This window comes from Leptodactylus fuscus, chromosome 2 (assembly GCF_031893055.1).
Source record: "Leptodactylus fuscus isolate aLepFus1 chromosome 2, aLepFus1.hap2, whole genome shotgun sequence".
NCBI lineage: Eukaryota > Metazoa > Chordata > Amphibia > Anura > Leptodactylidae > Leptodactylus > Leptodactylus fuscus.
In genome coordinates, this window is record NC_134266.1 from 103,230,707 (window position 1) to 103,249,931 (window position 19,225).

Genomic DNA, 19,225 nt, shown 5'->3' on the forward strand with positions numbered 1-19,225 from the left:
GGTATCAGTGCTGCCGGGAGACAAAGGGAAGGAGCCGGAGCAATCCTGTGTCTAAGCTTTTCCCACGTCTGTAGAGCACCCCCCAGAACCGCATCACGCACAGAGACTTTTCTACTTTTCCGCTTAGAAGAAGTCGAAGACCACAGGTCTGCCAGGAAATAGGGACCATACGTAGTCGTCAAGAGTCTACCCAGAGAGGACTCAGGCGGGGTTGTAGCAAGTTCAGTCCAGAAGTGCAATTGAATGGCTTCGTAGGTTTGTTGTAAATCTGGGACATTTAAGCCTCCTTCCTGTTTGCGCCTACATAGAGCAGAATAAGATAACCGGGGTCTTTTACCTTTCCATAAGAATTTCGTAAACAAAGAGCGTAATGTTACAAAAAAGGACGAGGGCAGTAAAATAGGCAGCATTCTGAGAACATATGAAATTTTAGGAGTAATATATGTTTGCAACAAGTTACGCCTACCCAGCCAGGATATGAGAGGGATATCATAGGACTTCAGTTGGGACTGGATATCCTGCAACAGTGCAGCAAAATTTAGGCTATACAACTCAGATACAGAGCGGGGGATCCTCACTCCTAAATATTTGATCGAGGAGCTCGCCCACCGGAGGGGAAGAGATCCAGCCAAAAGCGCCTGTCTAGAATAGGGCAGTGAAATATTCAAGACGTCACATTTATCTAAATTTATTTTATAGTTCGAAAGCCTGCCAAACTCCTCAATAGTGTCCAGAAGCACCTGTAGGCCCGTGTCGGGGTTTGACACCAAAAAGAGGACGTCATCTGCAAAGGCCAAGGATTGGAGGGAGCCCCCGTTAAAGTTCACCCCTTCAATACTCGGGTGTTCCCTAACCCTCTGCAAGAAAGGTTCCAAGGACAAAATAAACAGGGAGGGGGATAATGGACACCCCTGCCTCGTCCCGTTACTAATAGGGAACGACTTGGACAGTGTGCTATTCACCTTAAGCCTAGCCGATGGACCATTGTATAGAGACAAAACTGCTGCAATGAAGGGCAGGGGAATACCAAATTTCTCCAGGGAGAGACGCATAAATAGCCAACTGACCCTGTCGAAAGCCTTCTCGGCGTCTAGACCGAGAAGGACAAGAGGATCTGGGTAAGACTTAGACAGGTTCAGGACATGAAGAAGGCGGAGAGTGTTAAGTCTCCCCTCTCGGTTCTTAATGAAGCCAACCTGCTCATCACTAAGTAGATGTGGGAGAAGCGGCCGAAGCCGCAGGGCCAATAGTTTCGCCCAAAATTTGAGATCTAAATTTAGCAAAGATATGGGGCGATAATTAGAGCACAACTGCGGATCTCTGCCCTCCTTTGCAATTAGTGTAATATGTGCCTCCAATGCCTGGCTGGGTAAACGTGTCCCGGACAAAGCTGCATTTAGGGACTTGGTAAGAGGAGATAACAGCAAATTCAGGAAAGTCTTATAATAAATCAGAGAATATCCGTCTGGGCCCGGACTCTTATGGGCAGGGAAGGAATTTACCACTGTGCGAACCTCGTCCTCAGAAATAGGATCCAGCAAAGTCTCTGCCTGTTCTTCACTTAGTCTAGGGAGATTGAGGGGCGCGAGGAAAGCAGAGATCGCATCTGCCTTGTCAATCACCGGGGGCGAGCCAGGGGTCTCCAAGTTGTACAGATCTAAATAGTAGCGTCTAAAGGCTTCAGCTATATCAGGGGTGGATGTAAGAAGTGGGCCTAAGTCAGGTTTGATAGAGGTAATGTAGGTCCTGGATTGAGCCTTCTTAATCAACAAACTCATCATCCGACCACCTTTGCTTCCGTGTGCATACAAATTTTGTTTGTAATTGAGGAAATGCTTGGAAGCTTTAGCAGAAAGTAGATCTCTGAGCTCAGTTCTGAGCGCACTTAGCTTGTCCAGATCCAAAATGGACTGTGAGAGTTTATGTGCTCTCTCCAGAGTGGAGATACGGGTAAGTAGGGAGTCTATTTGCTGTTGTTGCAGCTTCTTCCACCTAGCACCCTGGGAGATCAATATCCCACGGATATAATGCTTATGAGTTTCCCAAACAATAGTGGGACTCGTGTCAGGAGTAGTATTAATTTCAAAGAACTCTTTAATGTGCTTGGAAACATGTTCCACCGTGTCTGGGGAGTCAAGCAGTCTCTCATTAAGTTTCCACGTGAGTTCTGGTTTAGGGATAGGGACTAGTTTAATGTCACAGGTAATCGGGGCGTGATCTGAAATTGAAATCTGGCCAATACGCGACTTCCTGGACCAGTGCAAGAGATTCTTAGAAAGCAATAAGTAATCCAACCTTTGATAAGAGGATCGAGGATTAGAATAAAAGGTGAAGTCTTTGGTGGTGGGATGATGAGTTCGCCAGATATCTACCAAGGACAAATCCTGGAAGAGTTTACAGACCCTGCTCAAAGCCCTTTGCGACAGCTGAGATCTACCAGAGGACGAATCCAACAAAGGGTTTAGCGTCAAGTTAAGATCAGCCCCCAAGATAATCTCGCCTTCAGCAAACAAGTGGAGTGTTTCAAACGTCTTGACTAGCCAATCCACCTGACCCGATGTAGGGACATATAGGTTCACCAGTGTGTAGGTGTCCGATGCGATTTTCCCCTTCACAAAGAGGGCTCTACCATCTAGGTCAGTATATTGCTTAAGACACGTGAAGGGAACAGAGTGATGAACGGCTATAGACACCCCTCTCGAAGCCCCAGAGTCGCTACCATTATGAAACCATTGGGAAAAATAATTAATCGGAAGCTTAGGTATCCTACCCCTCCTGAAGTGAGTCTCCTGCAGGAAAAGGATCTTAGTCTGCAACTTCCGCAGAAGGAGCAGGACCCCGTGCCTCTTAGCCGGAGAATTCAACCCATGAGCATTAAGTGATGTGACTGTCACCTGAGCCATGCCCTGGTAGGAAGACAAGCAAAAGGAGCACCGGAATACCACTACTAAGGGAAAGGGAAGGGGTAGAAGGGTGGGTTAGAGGAGGATAACACAAGGAAGAGCCAAAAGGGAATACAAAGATAAAGAGGAGAGGGGTAGACAGCAGATAGATACAGACAATAAGACAAGAAAACTACAAAGTGAGCTGAAAAACTCTCTTATAATGAGCAGCTAATTGCTAAGGGTGCTCTAGCCTGAAGAGCACAGCTATAAGGAGATTACCCCCAACTCTATGGAGGTGCAGACGTTCCGGGAGGCCACTGACTTCCGGGAAAGTCTGAATAGGGAGTATGTAGAGCTTGGTGCAACCGGCACCCTGCCGGCCCACAGTAGAATAAGTATGAACAGCAATAAAGAACCAAGTGCCAACGGTCAAAAAAAAAAAAATCGTTGATACATATACAACCAGAATGGGGGAGAAGAGGGGAGGAAAGCTAAAGATTTCCAGTATGAGAGCACATAACAAGTGAGAATGTCGCAAGCTGGGTACAGGAAATCAACATAACACAGCATAATGTAAAGTAATGCAAATCCCCATATGACAATAACCTTCCAGCAGTTGTAAACCTACAAGGAAAACATGAAAGAAATATACTGCAGATAGTCGTATCCGCTCCCCGGAGATAGCAGGTATCATCAATAAAAAGAAATCAAATAAGACCTGAAAAGGAAAAAGCACATGAACCAGCAATTGGCGGGTTAAACACATAGAGAGACCCAAGAATGGAAGGGGTCCAGAAAGTCCCGACACCGCCATTAGAAACATGAAATCATGGTGTCAGCAAACGAGCTTGTTGAAGTGAACGCCGGGCTTTAGGAGATTTAGCACGGTGTATTCTGGTCCCTGCCAGGCAGGAGGATAAATCAGGTAGAGATGCCAAGTCTGGCGTGGGAAGCCATGAAGGTATGTCCAGAGGAGTAATGTTAAGCTGGTTCCAGACGTTAGGCAAATCAGCAGGGGTCTGAACAATAATACGTTTTCCTTTATGCTGTATGGAGAGGCCAAACGGATAAAGCCAGGAGTAGGCCACATTTAGTTCTCTAAGCGTCTCTAGCAGAGGTTTGAGTTGTCGCCGTTTAAAAAGAGTGGAAGGGGCGAGGTCCTGGTATAAGGACAAGGTGTCAGATTCATATGTAAGGTCCTTCTTAGCCCGAGCAGCCGACAAAATATCTTGCGTGTCTAGGAAGGATAGCAAGCCACAAATGACATCACGAGGTGGATCTCCCTCTCTAGGTTTAGGCCTCAGGGCTCTGTGCACACGCTCAATCACAACAGACGTAGCTCTATCAGGGCCCAGCAACAAAGCAAATATGGCGGAGGCTCTATCTTTCAGGTCTCCTGGGGCACAGTCTTCACTAATCCCCTTAATCCTTATGTTTTTGCGTCTGGACCGGTTCTCCTGGTCCTCCAGGAGAATCAGTGCTCTATCTATCTGGGCTTTCTGAGACGCCAGCGTGGCCGCCACAATGGTGGCATGATCAGTCAATGCGACACAAGTGTCTTCTACCACCTCCACTCTCTGGCCCAGGGACGTCAGCTTGGCCTTAATATCAGCTAAGTCAGCCCTTACCGGTTCCAGGGCCTGCATGATGACATTCCTCAATAAACGTTCAGACACCGTGGCCGACCCTCCTGCACCTCCGCTATCCTCCTCCTCCCCTCCACTCTCACCTCCCCCATCAGCGTCTGGAGAGAGAATCGTCTTGTTCGCGTCTCCCGGCGCCATCTTGGAAAGCAGGCCGCGGCTATGTGGACTCCGTTTTCGAAGAAATTTCTGAAGATCCGATTGCTGGCGGGCCAGCAGAGGCGGGTCACCCCCTCTGTCTCTCCCGATCTTCACCATATCGGCCGTGGTTCAGCTAAGTGGGAATCGGCAAAGCACCTAAATGTAGCGGAGCTACAGGCTCATGCGTCCGCTACGCTCGGCAGTCAAGCTCCGCCCCCCCGGACCCAATTGACTTCTATTCCGACTTGTAGTGAAACATAGAAGGATCTGCGACACTTGTTCAGTAAATTTTAAAATCCAATAATTTTATTCATATCTTCTTCTTTAAAAAATCCACAAAACACTCCATATAGATAAGAAAAAAACACATATGACGGATAGTTGGACAGGACAATATAAAAACCGCTGTCAGTAACGCATGATAATGCCTGACGCGTTTCGAGACCGACTTGGTCTCTTAATCATAGCTCTTGTGCGTATTTGCAAATACGTATTTGCGTATTTGCAAATACGCACAAGAGCTATGATTAAGAGACCAAGTCGGTCTCGAAACGCGTCAGCCATTATCATGCGTTACTGACAGCGGTTTTTATATTGTCCTGTCCAACTATCCGTCATATGTGTTTTTTCCTATCTATATGGAGTGTTTTGTGGATTTTTTAAAGAAGAAGATATGAATAAAATTATTGGATTTTAAAATTTACTGAACAAGCGTCGCAGATCCTTCTATGTTTCACTACAAGTCGGAATAGAATACATTAAAGACACTTATTGTCGCTCTGATTCACTTTCGCCTTGATTACTGTAACTCCCTTCTAATCAGTCTTCCACATACTAAACTCTCCCCTCTAAAATATATTCTGAATACAGCGGCCAGGCTCATCTATCAGTCTAGACACTACAGCGATCCCTCCAGTCTGTGTCAGTCACTTCATTGGCTGCCTATTCATTACAGAATACAATGTAAACTTATCACCCTCATCCACAAGCCTCTCCATAATGCTGCACCTCCCTACATTTCCTTCCTCGTCTTTGTCTATCGCCCAACCCGTGCTCTCCATTCACTGAATGACCTAAGAGTAACATCCTTTATTGTCAGAACCTCCCACCCTCGTATACAAGACTTCTCCCAAATTGCACCACTTCTCTGGAATGCTCTATCCCAGGCTATCAGATTAACTCCCAATTTCTACAGCTTCAAGCGCCAAACTGAAGACACTTCTTTTAAGAAAGGCCTATCACAATTCCTAATGTAAACCCTTCCATTCCATAATGAGAATCCCTAAAACAAACAATCCTCTGTTCACGCCCCCACATTACCACACATGATATGACTAACTTTAATGTACAGATGGTGCCTGGACATATAAAGGACATGACTGGTGACAGCTCATACAGTTTTATATTTGTGTATTGACAGTAACCTCCATTACAAAATTGTCTCACCATTGTATAAGCAATGCTGTCTCTGATGCCGCACCTGCTAGCTCTTGTTTCATCTTCTCTACCTCACAGATTGTAAGCTCTTGTGAGCAGGACTCTCATTGTGTAAAGTGATTATTTCTTTGTAATGTATTTTTTTGTTTAAAACGTAAGAAATAAAATGTACTATTATTATAATAAGGGGTTAATAAAGAGTTATTTTAGATCAACATGCTATGCCAATTAATATTGTGTCTAAACACTGGTTTAGACTTTGTTTCAGATACTAAGTTCCTAATATTCTGAAAATGATAGTTTAATTCTAAAATTTGATTGTCTTCAGTCACCGCTATAGCTTGTAATTTTTTTTATTTATTTTTTGTAATTAGTGAGTCCCTTGTACAAAGTAATTTGGTTTGCCTTTCAGACATAGCTAACCAGGTTCTGCTCGCTTTGTTCACAATGGAGATGATCTTGAAGATCTATGCACTTGGCTTCCAGTCATATTTCATGTCTCTCTTCAATCGGTTTGACTGCTTTGTGGTATGCACAGGACTTCTTGAAATCTTGCTAGTTGCCAGCAACATCATGTCTCCACTTGGGATATCTGTTTTGAGGTGTATAAGACTACTTCGAATTTTCAAGATTACACGGTAAGCATGGACATATATATTTTTAGCTATCTTTGAAAGGATTAATCAAATGGCTTTCAAAAGCAATTGTTCAGAAAGCAAGGATGTAGAACATTGGTCTATAAAACAAAATCATCTTCAGAACTGAAAGAGTTCTGATTATATCTGCATGTATACTCTATTATCAAATTCAGTCAAATAAGGGAAGATCTTATTACACGAGTAGGGCCACTTTAACCATAGGGCCAAAGGTGCACTTGCACCGGGCCCTATGGTAGCCGGGGGCCCCCTTTGGACAGCAGAGCAGTGCTACATTTGCTGTCCCAATCAAATCACTGTGGGGGCAACCTGAGGGGCGCATGACACTATAAGGGTAACCTAAGAGGAGTGGGGGGGATGTGATACTGTGGGGCCTACCTGGGGTGAGGATATTATACAGGGTTGGGGGGTCTGGGCATGACACTATGCCATTATAAGTGAAATATTGTATGGGGTCACTAGGGAGCCATTATACTGTGCGAAAGCCACTAACAGGCATTATAAACTATGTGAGGGGCATTGATGAAGCATTATAATTTGTGCATGTCAGGTATTCCTAGATGGTGGAGATGGGAAGGGGAAGCACTTCTGAAGTCTTTGCACAGGGCCCAACAATGTGTTAAAACGGCCCTGAACAAGAGAGATCTAAAATTAGATATAAGTTTGACTAGTGTTTGATTTTTTTTTCTTTACAATGTTGCTAATATGTTTTTTTAAACTTTAGATATTGGACATCACTAAACAACCTTGTGGCTTCACTGCTAAATTCAGTCCGCTCCATTGCATCACTTCTGCTTTTGCTTTTTCTATTCATGATCATTTTTGCACTTCTTGGTATGCAAATGTTTGGAGGAAAGTTTGACTTTGAAGACACAGAAATAAGGAGAAGCACTTTTGATACCTTTCCACAAGCACTGATCACAGTTTTTCAGGTATGACTTGAGGCTGTTTTAAGTGGGCTGCCTTAGAAATTTGTTTCTGATTGTTGCCCCCTGATTAGCCAACTGGCTGCCATGTCAACGCCACAACCTTATTGCAGAGTTCCAAGGGCTGAAGGGGAGGGGGGTGAGCTTGCCTCCTAACCACTTAGATGCTGCGATTTCCATTTATCATAGCACCAGAGGGGTTGTCTGAGTATTTCTGACTCCAGTGGTTAATCCCGGTTTCTGGTTGTGTAATACAGTCATAACTTGGAAGTCATGCTGCAAGCAAAGTTTCTGTGCCTGCAGCATGAGGCCTCTGTACTATTGCATTGACTGGACGCTCAGAATGATATAATAGTACAGCACTGAGCAGGAAAAATAGGTCATCAAGACTATATTAGTGGTGGTCCTGCACCCATCAATCCCAAGGATCAGCTCTTCCCAGCAGCCAATACAAAGAGAATGGAACAGGAGCACTGGTTTAGTGGCCAAACCAGGTTAACTGCAGATTAGCTCTTATTCACTTGAATAGGAGCTAACCTGCAGTGAATCAGTTCATAGCCGCAATGCCATAATGCGTTATGCCTGTCAAATAGAATATATAGAATGAAAAATGCTTGACAAGCTGAAAATACTTACCTCTTACCTTATATCATGTAGTGTAAACTAGTAGGATTAATAAAGTGTTAGTTTTAGTTTAGTTAGTTTCAAGAGTATAATACCAAGGGGGTTATCTGCCAATACTAAATTGCAGTGAAAGTAAAAGCCTACAGAACCTTCTACGCCATCAGAAGACAACTGTACCACAACAAACCACCAGTGAGGGTCTGGCTAAAGATATTTGACGCAGTCGTCGCCCTGATACTTCTCTATGGCAGTGAGGTTTGGGGCCCAAGCTACCTACCCAGATCAGCCAAAATGGGACTGTAGCATAACAGAGACCTTCAACCTGGAGTTCTGCAAATACCTGCTCCATGATCACCGCAACACCTCCAACAAGGCAGAGCTAGGCAGGCTTCCCCTATGGCTCACCATACAGAACAGGGCACTAGTGTTCCAGGCGCACATTCAGGGCAGCAACCCCGACTCCTACCACCAACCAAGCATGGCTAAGCCACACAGACCTGAACAAACCCGACACCCCCCAACCAAACAACAGCCAACCACAAAACCAAAAAGACCAACAGACGATGACCAAGGCCCAAATAAAGGCGACCATAGAGGCAAACAAAGAGCAGTACATCAAAGAATGGAGATACAAATTAAATAACAAGAAACTCACCATGCACCAATCTCTGCAAAGGGACTACACCATGGCCACCTACCTTGAGAAAATACCCCACCCCAAACACAGACAAGCTCTGAGCCGGTACAGACTGAGCTCCCACAATCTAGAGATTGAAACAAGAACAACAAACCCCCAACCCACACACCACTCACCCACCCCCTTGCCCCAACCCCAGCCATTCTTTGCTTTGGCAACACCAAACGTTTTTATTCAGTCATGCTAATAAAGCACATTTGTATTTGTATCTGCCACTATGCTCCTGCGGTACATAGCATTGAATTGGTGTTGCAATTACATCACCTTTGTTGTTTAGCCTGACAAGAGGTATATGGCACTACATAAACTAATACATGTCATGTTTTAATTGTTCTATTTAGGCTCACCTGTTCTATTTAGACTCACCTTAGAAATTGTTTTCTTTCATTTCTTTTCCTCTCATTGTTCTAAAAATGTATTCAGAAAACTTTTCCCTTGGCAAGAAATACTTCTAAATTAAAACAAACCATATAATTTACAAAAAAAATTACACGTAGAAGAAAAAGCAACAGCATGTAGTCATGAAGTTTTGTAGAAAAGAGCCAAAATATCACATCTATGGTACATCACATCTACATTTTCATAAAGAAGTCAATTAGCTTAAAACAATAGGTAGACTTTAAAGGGGTTGGCCACTTTCTAACTAACAGTCTGTAATGTGTAGCCCAAAGATAAATAATAAACTTTCTCATAGACATTCATTTTTAATTCTGCACCTGTCCCTTTATTTTTGAGGCCACGCCCCCTGCTTCCCTGGCTCTGCCGGCTCTCTGACACTCCTCCTCTGACCACTGAGCTCGTGACATGGAGGGGCATGTGACCCAGCTTGACCATGTCACATGTCTGTGCCTGCTCTGCTCTTCTGCCTGGTCTTTCACTACTCAGCAAGGACCTTATGACGTCACAGTCACATGACTCTCTATTCTTGTTACTGGGTAGGCGTGTCTGTGATTGCAGGAAGGTCCTTGCACATGTAATAAAAGTTGTATGCCATTGCAGTGGAGGAACATGCAGAGATGTGAGGTGCCTGGTGTATTGTGGGGATGTGAAAGATGTGGGCTGCACTGTGTTGTGTGGGTGAGATGTAGGGTGCATGGTGTGGAGGGGAGGACAAATCTGGGGGATAGATCTAGGCTGCATTGTGTAGTGGAGCTGAGAGATGTAGGTGCATGGTGTACTATGGGGTAAGAGTTGTAGGATGCATGTTGTAGTGTGGAGGTGGAGAGATGTGGGGTGCATTGTATAATGTGGGGTGCATTGTCTAATGGGGAGAGATATGGGGTGCACAGTGTACTGTGGGGGGCAGATTTGGGGTGCATTGTGTAGTGGGGGTGAGAGATGTAGGGTGCATGGAGTACTGTGGGGGGGGGGATATCTTGGGTGCATGGTGTACTATGGGAGTTGTCAGGTGCGTGTTGTAGTGTGGAGGTGGAGAGATGTGGGGTGCATTGTATAATGTGGGGTGTAGTGTGTACTGTGGGGGGAGAGATGTGGGGTGCATAGGAGAGAGGCGTGTGGAGAGCTGGGGGGTGGTTGTGTGTGCTCCTTGAACTGAAGTTACATTCAGGGGGGGGGGGGTTGGCGATGCACAAGAGGCTCATGAAGAATGGAGGAATCTTTCATATCTGTGTTAGGGCTAGTTCACACGGGAACATGGAGGCGGATTTTGACTGCAGAATCCACGTTATAATCCGCCTCCATACAATGATAGTCTATGTAGAGGGCTTGGGGTTTTTTTTTTACGCTAGATGAAAAAAAAAGCGACATGACCTTTCTTCAGGCGTTTTCCGCCTGAAGAAAGCAATAGAAGTGAATGGGAAGCACAAAACGCGCGTTTTTTTTACAGAAAAAGTGCTGTAAAAACGCGATGCATTTCTTGCAGCCCGTTCTTTTTTAAGGGATGGGAAAACCGCCTGGCCTTGTTGGAAGCGGTTTTTACAAAAAAAAAAAAAAAAAACTCCACAAAAAGTGGGCTAAGGTCCCAAAAAACACTTCCTAATTAGGAAGTGTTTTTTCCGGTGCCAGAATAAGCCGCACGTTATTTACGTTTGAACTAAGCCTTAGGTTTGCATGAGAGACACAAAGAAACTCTGGAATATGCTGCAGTTTTTGCCGCCATTTTATCACCACATTGGGCTTTGGCCATAAAAGACACATGGGGAGCTGTGTGAAACTTGTTTGGAGTGTTCTGAGCTGTGGAGTGCTTATTAACACTATGGGGGTGCACTAGAAAGATATAGAATGCTTGTCTGGGGGTGCACAGGAAATATATGGCTATTGGTGAAATAACTGCTAGTAGTGCGGGGGTAGACTTACAGGGGTTATCCCCTCCCCTGTGGGTATCTTGCAAGGGGGCGTATATCTTATGAATAATGAACCGTCACTCGGTGATTAGGCTGGTGCTCGGAAATGGCGTCTCACGGCCATCATGATATAGTAGATGAAATTCCCGGCACTCTAAGTATGCTTCCAAAGCGAAATTTTATTCCGACAAATAAACGTTTCGGTCTACAAGACCTTCCTCAGTGTGTCGGTAGGAAGAAGGAGGTATAGGAAGCCAAACAAAATGGATAGGGAGTCCTGGGCACTCATCCACCAGGACTCCCTATCCATTTTGTTTGGCTTCCTATACCTCCTTCTTCCTACCGACACACTGAGGAAGGTCTTGTAGACCAAAACGTTTATTTGTCGGAATAAAATTTCAGTTTGGAAGCATACTTAGAGTGCCGGGAATTTCATTTACTATATCTTGCAAGGGGGGGTCATAAAAATTTGGACTCTTCTCTGGAATTTGGACGGGTGAGGACCTGGCTGTGTACATACATATATATATATATATATATATATATATATATATATATATATATATATATATATATGTACATGTATGAGTCACTGGTGAGGACTTGGTCCTTCTGGAGTAGGGGATTTGGCCATTTTACTGTGAGCTGGCTAAATACTACTTCAGTTCAGATTCTGACCACTAGAGGGGAAAAAGGTCCTGACCAGTAATGGGAAATAGATCATACTGAGGCGGCTAATACTATAAGTGATAAGGACCAGGTCCTTACTGAGAATAGTATTTAGTCACAACCCTATTGTAATCGATGGTGTCCGGTGGCATTTTATTGAATTTAGCACTAAAGAAGGTGTTTTGGGGCTCCATTCAAATTGGATGAATCATAGCGGCCCTCAGCAGCTATTAGTTGTGCAGGACCCCTAGGATTCAGCCCAGTGTTGTGACAGTGACAGCTATTGTGAGCGCATTCTGCTAGCCAGAGGTGCTGAGGTGAATGAAGCTGTGTGATCACATCCTATGTGTGGGCAGCGCTGTGATGCGCCTCAGCCTGGAATGCAGGCCAGGAGTTTTACTTTCAGTTTATTGATGTCCCGCCCACACAGGCCGGCTGAGCTCACACTGCAATATCTCATTTTAATGGGGAACAGGTAAAATAAATTTCATTTTTACAGCACATTTGTCCTATAACCATCTTTCTGAGTTGCCTGGGGCACTTTGGTTTTTTCAGCTTAAGGGTGGCCAACCCCTTTAAGACCGGAAATGTCGCGATTTGCACATGGCAGAAACACCACAGGAAAAATCACTGTTTTACAGTAATTGCAAAGTAGATGAAATTCATGGGAATCCCACTTTGTGATTACAACCGCAGCACGGAAACGCTCCCATTTCCAAAACCGAGACGGTTTTGGAAATCACAGCATGTCAATTATATCTATGGAAATGCCGGGGGCAATCCCATAGATATAATGATAACAAAGTCAGTTACATAGTTACATAGTAGATGAGGTTGGATAAAGACATTAGTCCATCAAATCCAACCTATAACCTTACAATCCCTACAGTGGTGATCCAGGTGAAGGCAAAAAGCCCCATGAGGCTCATGCCAATTGCCCTATTTCAGGGGAAAAAATTCCTTCCCGACTCCAAATCTGGCAGTCAGTATAAAAACCCAGGGTCAACGTGTCCTTAAAATCTAGAGTCCATAACCTGTTATACTTTTCTCTTCAAGAAAGGCATCCAGGCCCACTTTGAACTTGTTTAATGAATCCGCCATCACCACTTCCTGGGGCAGAGAGTTCCAGAGTCTCGCTGTTCTTACTGTGTAGAATCCCCTTCTATGTTTCTGGTGAAACCTTCTCTCCTCACTGGCCTAGGAGTAAAAATATCCTTAGAAAGTTCTTTGTATTGTCCCTTCATGTATTTGTACATTGTTATTAGATCTCCCCGTAGACGTCTTTTCTCTAAACTGAATAACCCCAAGTTTGTTAATCTCTCGTTGTACTCCAGTCCACCCATTCCCCTAATCACTTTGGTTGCCCGTCTTTGCACTTTTTCAAGTTCACTTATGTCTTTCTTATATATCGGGGCCCAAAATTGCGCACAATATTCTAAGTGTGGCCGTACCAGAGATTTGTATAGAGGCATAACTATGTCCTTGTCATGAGAATCTAGACCTCTTTTCATGCATCCCATAATTTTATTTGCCTTGGCAGCAGCTGCCTGGCACTGGTCACTAAAGGTAAGCTTGCTGTCCACCAAAATCCCTAAGTCTTTTTCATTGGCAGTCTTACCCAGTAATTTACTATTAAGTACATAGTCATGCATTTTATTACGTCGACCAAAGTGCATTACCTTACATTTGTCAACATTAAACTTCATTTGCCAAGTCTCCGCCCATGCTTCCAGTTTCCTTAGGTCCCCTTGTAATATTCTACTATCCTCCTCTATATTAATTACCCTACAAAGTTTAGTATCATCTGCAAATATGGACACCCTGCTTTGTAAACCCTCTACCAGGTCATTAATAAAGATATTAAACAAGAGAGGACCTAATACTGACCCTTGTGGCACCCCACTGGTGACTATGACCCAGTCTGAATATTTACCATTAACAAGTACCCTCTGTTTCCTATCAGTGACCCAGTGACCCCAAATGCATATGTTTTCCCCCAGTCCCAACATTCTCATTTTGCATACCAACCGTTTATGTGGAACAGTATCAAAAGCCTTTGAAAAGTCTTGAACTGACCTCCTCATAGAAGCTGATCAGATTAGTCTCACAGGACCGATTCCTCATAAACCCATGCTGATTTGGTGTTATAAGATTATTTACATTGAGATACTCCAGGATAGCATCTCTTAGAAAGCCCTCAAATATCTTTCCCACCACAGAAGTTAAACTTACTGGCCTATAGTTTCCAGGTTCACTTTTATACCCCTTTTTGAAAATTGGCACCACATTTGCTATTCGCCAATCCTGTGGTACAGACCCAGTCATTACTGAATCCTTAAATATTAGATACAAGGGTCTATCTATGACCATGCTTAATATCCTCAGAACTCGGGGGTGTATTCTATCTGGGCCGGGCAATTTCTCTATTTTAGTGGAGGAAAACTGTGAGAGTGGGAGCCGCGTCGCTCTCGGGTCGGGACCCGCCTGCCACAACCATCGCGGTCGCGGCTTTCCCCTATGTAGCCAGCTCAAATGAATGGGCCAACATCGGAGGGTGCTGCCGCCTGAAGAGAGGTCATGTTGCTTCTTTTTTCTGCTAGCAGAAAAATCTGTTGGCAGAGGAGGAGAAGCTAGCCCTAACACTTCAAAATACAATCTTTGCTCCCTCCCATTTGAACCCGGCAAACCCTTTGGTAAAGAGTTAGACTCCATCATGGAGGGGTTGGCTTATAGCAAGGGGAAACGTCTTTCCCAAAGCTCTAGGGGGAAAACTGGGCCTTCATTTAAGGGGAGAGGGTTCACTAGCCTCACCCGTGAGCCTGAAAAGGAAAAGGCATCTTTCTGACACCCACTCTCCTCCCCCTCTGCCCGCCCCCCCTGTTCCAGTAGGAGGTCGCCTTTCTCTTTTTTTTGGGGGGGGGGGGTCTGGGTCTGTCATATTCAGGACCTCTGAGTGCTTCAGCTCATCATTTCAGGCTACAGAATAAAATTCATTTCTACCCCCCCCCCCCCCCAACACCTTGGTAAAAACCCGCGTTTGGTCTGGTCACTGTTATGTCAGTCCAGGTAGCTGCAACGGGGCTAAGGGATAGCAGTAGGGAATCTCGCCCTGCACTACTCCCACTAGCTATCCCGGTCCCTGCCTCACGGGTGTGGGTCGGCTGTACTCAGGCTAAGCCTGACCCCGACAGCTCCTCTCTCACTGATTCCGTAGGCCTAGAGGGAAGTGGGAGAAGGAATGCCCTATAAGACCTCTAGGGACTGGAGACTAAAGGGGGTCACCCCTAACGAACAAGTGAAGCTGCTACTGACAGGGACTGACAAGGGTGTGCGCTGACTAACAACACAAGCAGCACACAGGAAAAATGTGGGAAAGGATTCCCCCAAACCAATATGGGAAGGAACCATACACTAGGAAACAAACACAGGGAAACTGAGTAGAAATCAAAGGATAAGGCAATTCACTCACACAGTCAATTATACACAGAGGGAGGATTGGTGAACACAGAAGGGAAAACACACAAACCAACTTGTTCACCCAAACCTCCCAAAAATCAACCACGGAACTTCCTCTATCCCAGAACACCACCTACTCCTCCTGCTAAGGCCTAGCTCTGTAAAAGCGACACTCAGCACAGAACCATGGGAGGCATGGGTATAAATACAGAGTAGAGACCACTCCTCCCAGGTGGAAATGGGAGGACAGACTAATCAACCAGGAGATAAAGCTGCCTACCAGCAGTGCGCGCATGCAAGTCAGAAGGTGTGCACCAATACTCACGACAGGACAACCCCGCAGCGCCAGGATGCCACCCCAGACACTGCGCAGCCAAAAACTCCCCAGGTAAGAAAAATAGAAATTAAAGAACCTAAATACTCCTAACAGTCACAAGCAGGTTCTTCTAGAGAAGGCTGTTCAGGGGAACCTGAACAAAGGTGCTCTAGAGCCAGTGCCTCTGGAAGAGCAATCGGCCGGTGGGTATTCTCTAGTATTTCTAGTCCCAAAGACTTCAGGAGAATGGTAGTCAATTTCAGATCTCTCAATCGGCGTGTCCTCAAGAACCATTTCTGGATGGAAACCATCAGGTCGGTTCTACCTTTCCTGCAAGCTGGAGACAGTTTTGTCACTTTAGACTTAAGGGACGCCTTTCGGCATGACCCGATATTTCCGCCACACAGAAGATTCTTGAGGATTGTGGTTGTGCTGGACGGTACTCTGTGTCATCTACAGTTCACAGCTCTTCCGTTCGAAATATCCTCGGCCCCCACACCTTTATAAAGGTCGTGGCCCCGGTCGTAGCAGCTCTTTGGCTCCAGGGTATTTTTATCATACCTTACCTAGACGATTGGCTGTTAAAGGCCCAGTCAGCAGAGGTTCTCGCTGCCCACCTAAGGACCACCATCGCCTTCTTTGAAGAACTAGGATGGATAATAGAATGGCAAAAGTCTGTGGTTGTCCCTTCCACCAGAATCCAGTTTTAGGATTCATCTTAGATTCCGGGAAGATGGAGATATCTCTTCCTCCCAATCGGAAAGAGAAGATCTGTCGGGCGGTACATCATCTGGCGGTTACGCGGAAGGTCAGCTAAGAACCCGCAATGAAGGTCTTAGGATTAATGTCGGCGCCTTCGGATGCAGTTCCATGGGCACTATGGCATATGCGACCCTTGCAGAGCGAGATCCTCAAGGTATGGAGCCGCAGCCCCTCGGGGCTGGAGAAGCCTATCCAGTTGTCCATCAGAAGCCGTCAATCACTGTATGGTGCTCCGTACTGAAGACCGGGATGTCCACGGTCCAGCCTGACTGGACCCTGTTGATGACAGATGCCTCTCTCCATGGTTGGGGGGCGCATCTGGGGGAGACCCTGGCATGCGGGACGTGGAATCAGCTGGAGAGATCCCAGTCATAAAATTGGCGTGAACTATGCACGATTTACCGGGTCCTGCTACGCTTCGCCCAGTCTCTCCATGGCAGGGCAGTCAGAATCAGAACGGACAACATCATAGCTGTTCTTTACCTGAACAAACAGGGAGGCATAAGATCTCCTCCCCTTCTTAAGCTGAAGGATCTGATTTTTTTTCTTGAAGAAGAAAATCTAAGCCATCGCAGTGCGATGGACACTTGAATGTGCTGGCGGACCAGCTCAGCAGAGGCCAAACAATATAGGGTGAATGGTCTCTCAACCAGAGCATCTTTCTCCAACTGGCTCAGGTGTGTGGTCACCCTGAGGTGGATCTGATGGCCACCCAGTACAATTCCAAGGTGAAGAGGTTTTGTTCCCTCTATCAGGAAGACAATCCCTTGGCAGTAGATGACCTTTCAATACCTTGGAGGTTCAGGCTGGCGTACATCTTCCCTCCACTTCCCATGGTGTCAAAGGTATTGACCAAGATCAAACGGGACCAGGTTTCGGTGATTGCGATCATACCGTTCTGGCCGAAAAGGGCATGGTTTACCCACCTCATGCAGATGAGTCAAGGAAATTACTGGAGGCTTCCACTTCTTCACAACCTGGTAACCCAGAACAAACGGCTCTGCTAGGACCTGAAGAGGTTCAACCTGACAGCCTGGAGGTTGACCGCACCCTATACGGACATAGAGGACTATCACAGGCCGTTCAAACAACATTGGCCTGTTCAAGAGCAGACTCCACTAACAGAAGCTACATGAGAATTAGTAGGATCTACCATCAATGGTGTACGAATAACCAGCATTCTAGCTCGGCGGTAGAATCGGTGTTGGAATTCATGCAGAGTGGCCTTGACAAAGGCCTTACTCTGGCAACATTAAAGGTACGTATAGCTGCTCTTTCGGCCATATTGGGTGTCAGACTATCTCAGAATCCTCTCATCAGTCAGTTTCTAAAGGGGCTGCTAGGCTCCGGCCGTCCGTTCAGGGCCCAGTCCCACAATGGGATCTGTCCACGGTGCTGCAGGGGCTCCCTTTGAGCCACTACAAGTAGCGGCACTAAAATTTCTTTCCTACAAGGTGGCTTTTCTCCTAGCCGTGATTTCGGCGAAGAGCGCCGGCAACTACAGGCCTTGGCAGCTTCAGAGCCATACCTATTGGTTTTTTTCCAGATAGGGTACAATTAAGGTACCTCCGGGGCTTTATACCTAAAGTCCCTTCAGGTCAAAATATAAATCACAATCTCCCTACCCACCTTTTTCCCTTCCCCAGCCTCTCAGGAGGAGGAGAGGTGACATACATTGGATTTGAAGAGATGTTTGCAGACCTACCTGGAGCATACTAGGTCTTTCAGAAAAGCTGAAAATCTATTCATGAATTTTTCTGGCAGATAAAAAGAGGCAAAAGCTTCCAAAGGAACCTTATCTAGGTGGATCAAAGAAGCCGTCTTTCAGGCTTTTTTACGCTCAGGGGCTACCTCCCCCTGAGTTTGTCTGGGCACACTCTGCCCGAGCTGTCGCCACATCCTCTGCAGAGAGACACTCTGTCTCACTAGACCAAATTTGTTCAGAAGCAACTTGGAGTTCACACTTAACCTTTGTAAGGCATTATAGGCTAGATTGCTTTAGCGCAGAGGCACTTGCTTTCGGCCGCTCAGTATTATCCTCAATCTGCCAGGAAGTCCCGCCCTAGGGGGGTTTTCTTGCTACCTCCCCATCCGTTGTGCTGCTGTTTGACGTATGGGGAATGGTGGATTATGTAGATAATCTGTTTTCCCATAGTCTAAACAGCAGCACAAGGCTCCCTACCTGGATTTTTTGATGCTTCTGAAATATTTTCGGAATCTTATACTTTATAATTAACACGAGGGGGGGAGGTCTGCTGACCTCTTATAGGGGAGGTTTTCTTTGATTGATTAAAAATTCCACCTGTCATAATTGCACGCAGGGGCAGGAATACCCCATCCGTTGTACTGCTGTCTGGACTATGGGAAAACAGATTATCTACATAATCCTCCATTTTCCCTCACTATAAGACCCTGTAAGCAAAGTATGGGAGCAGTATGGGAAGGGTTGACACTTTACTTCCTACTGGCTTCTAATTACATAGTTACATAGTTAGGGCTCATTCACACTACGTAATCGCCAGCTTATTCTGAACGTAAAACATGCCGAGCCGTACACGCAGCGCTTCCCATTCACTTCAATGGGACTGCTCGTAGTGAAAAAAGCAGCCCATTCATTTCTATGGGGAGCGCTCGTATGTCGGCTCCCATAGAAATGAATGGAACTGCTTTATACGCCGCTTATTCTGAACGTGTTTTACGTTCAGAATAA

At 45.6% G+C, this 19,225-nt stretch overlaps 1 protein-coding gene across 1 annotated transcript in view; it reads left to right on the plus strand.

The window, feature by feature from the left end:
• The window catches only part of CACNA1S (calcium voltage-gated channel subunit alpha1 S), a 676,496-nt gene that overhangs the window by 139,988 nt on the left and 517,283 nt on the right, over window positions 1-19,225 (plus strand). The window contains exons 11-12 of the mRNA XM_075263101.1: window positions 6,519-6,744; window positions 7,487-7,694. Coding sequence (XP_075119202.1) covers window positions 6,519-6,744; window positions 7,487-7,694 — 434 coding nt within the window. The remainder of the gene's footprint in view (window positions 1-6,518; window positions 6,745-7,486; window positions 7,695-19,225) is intronic.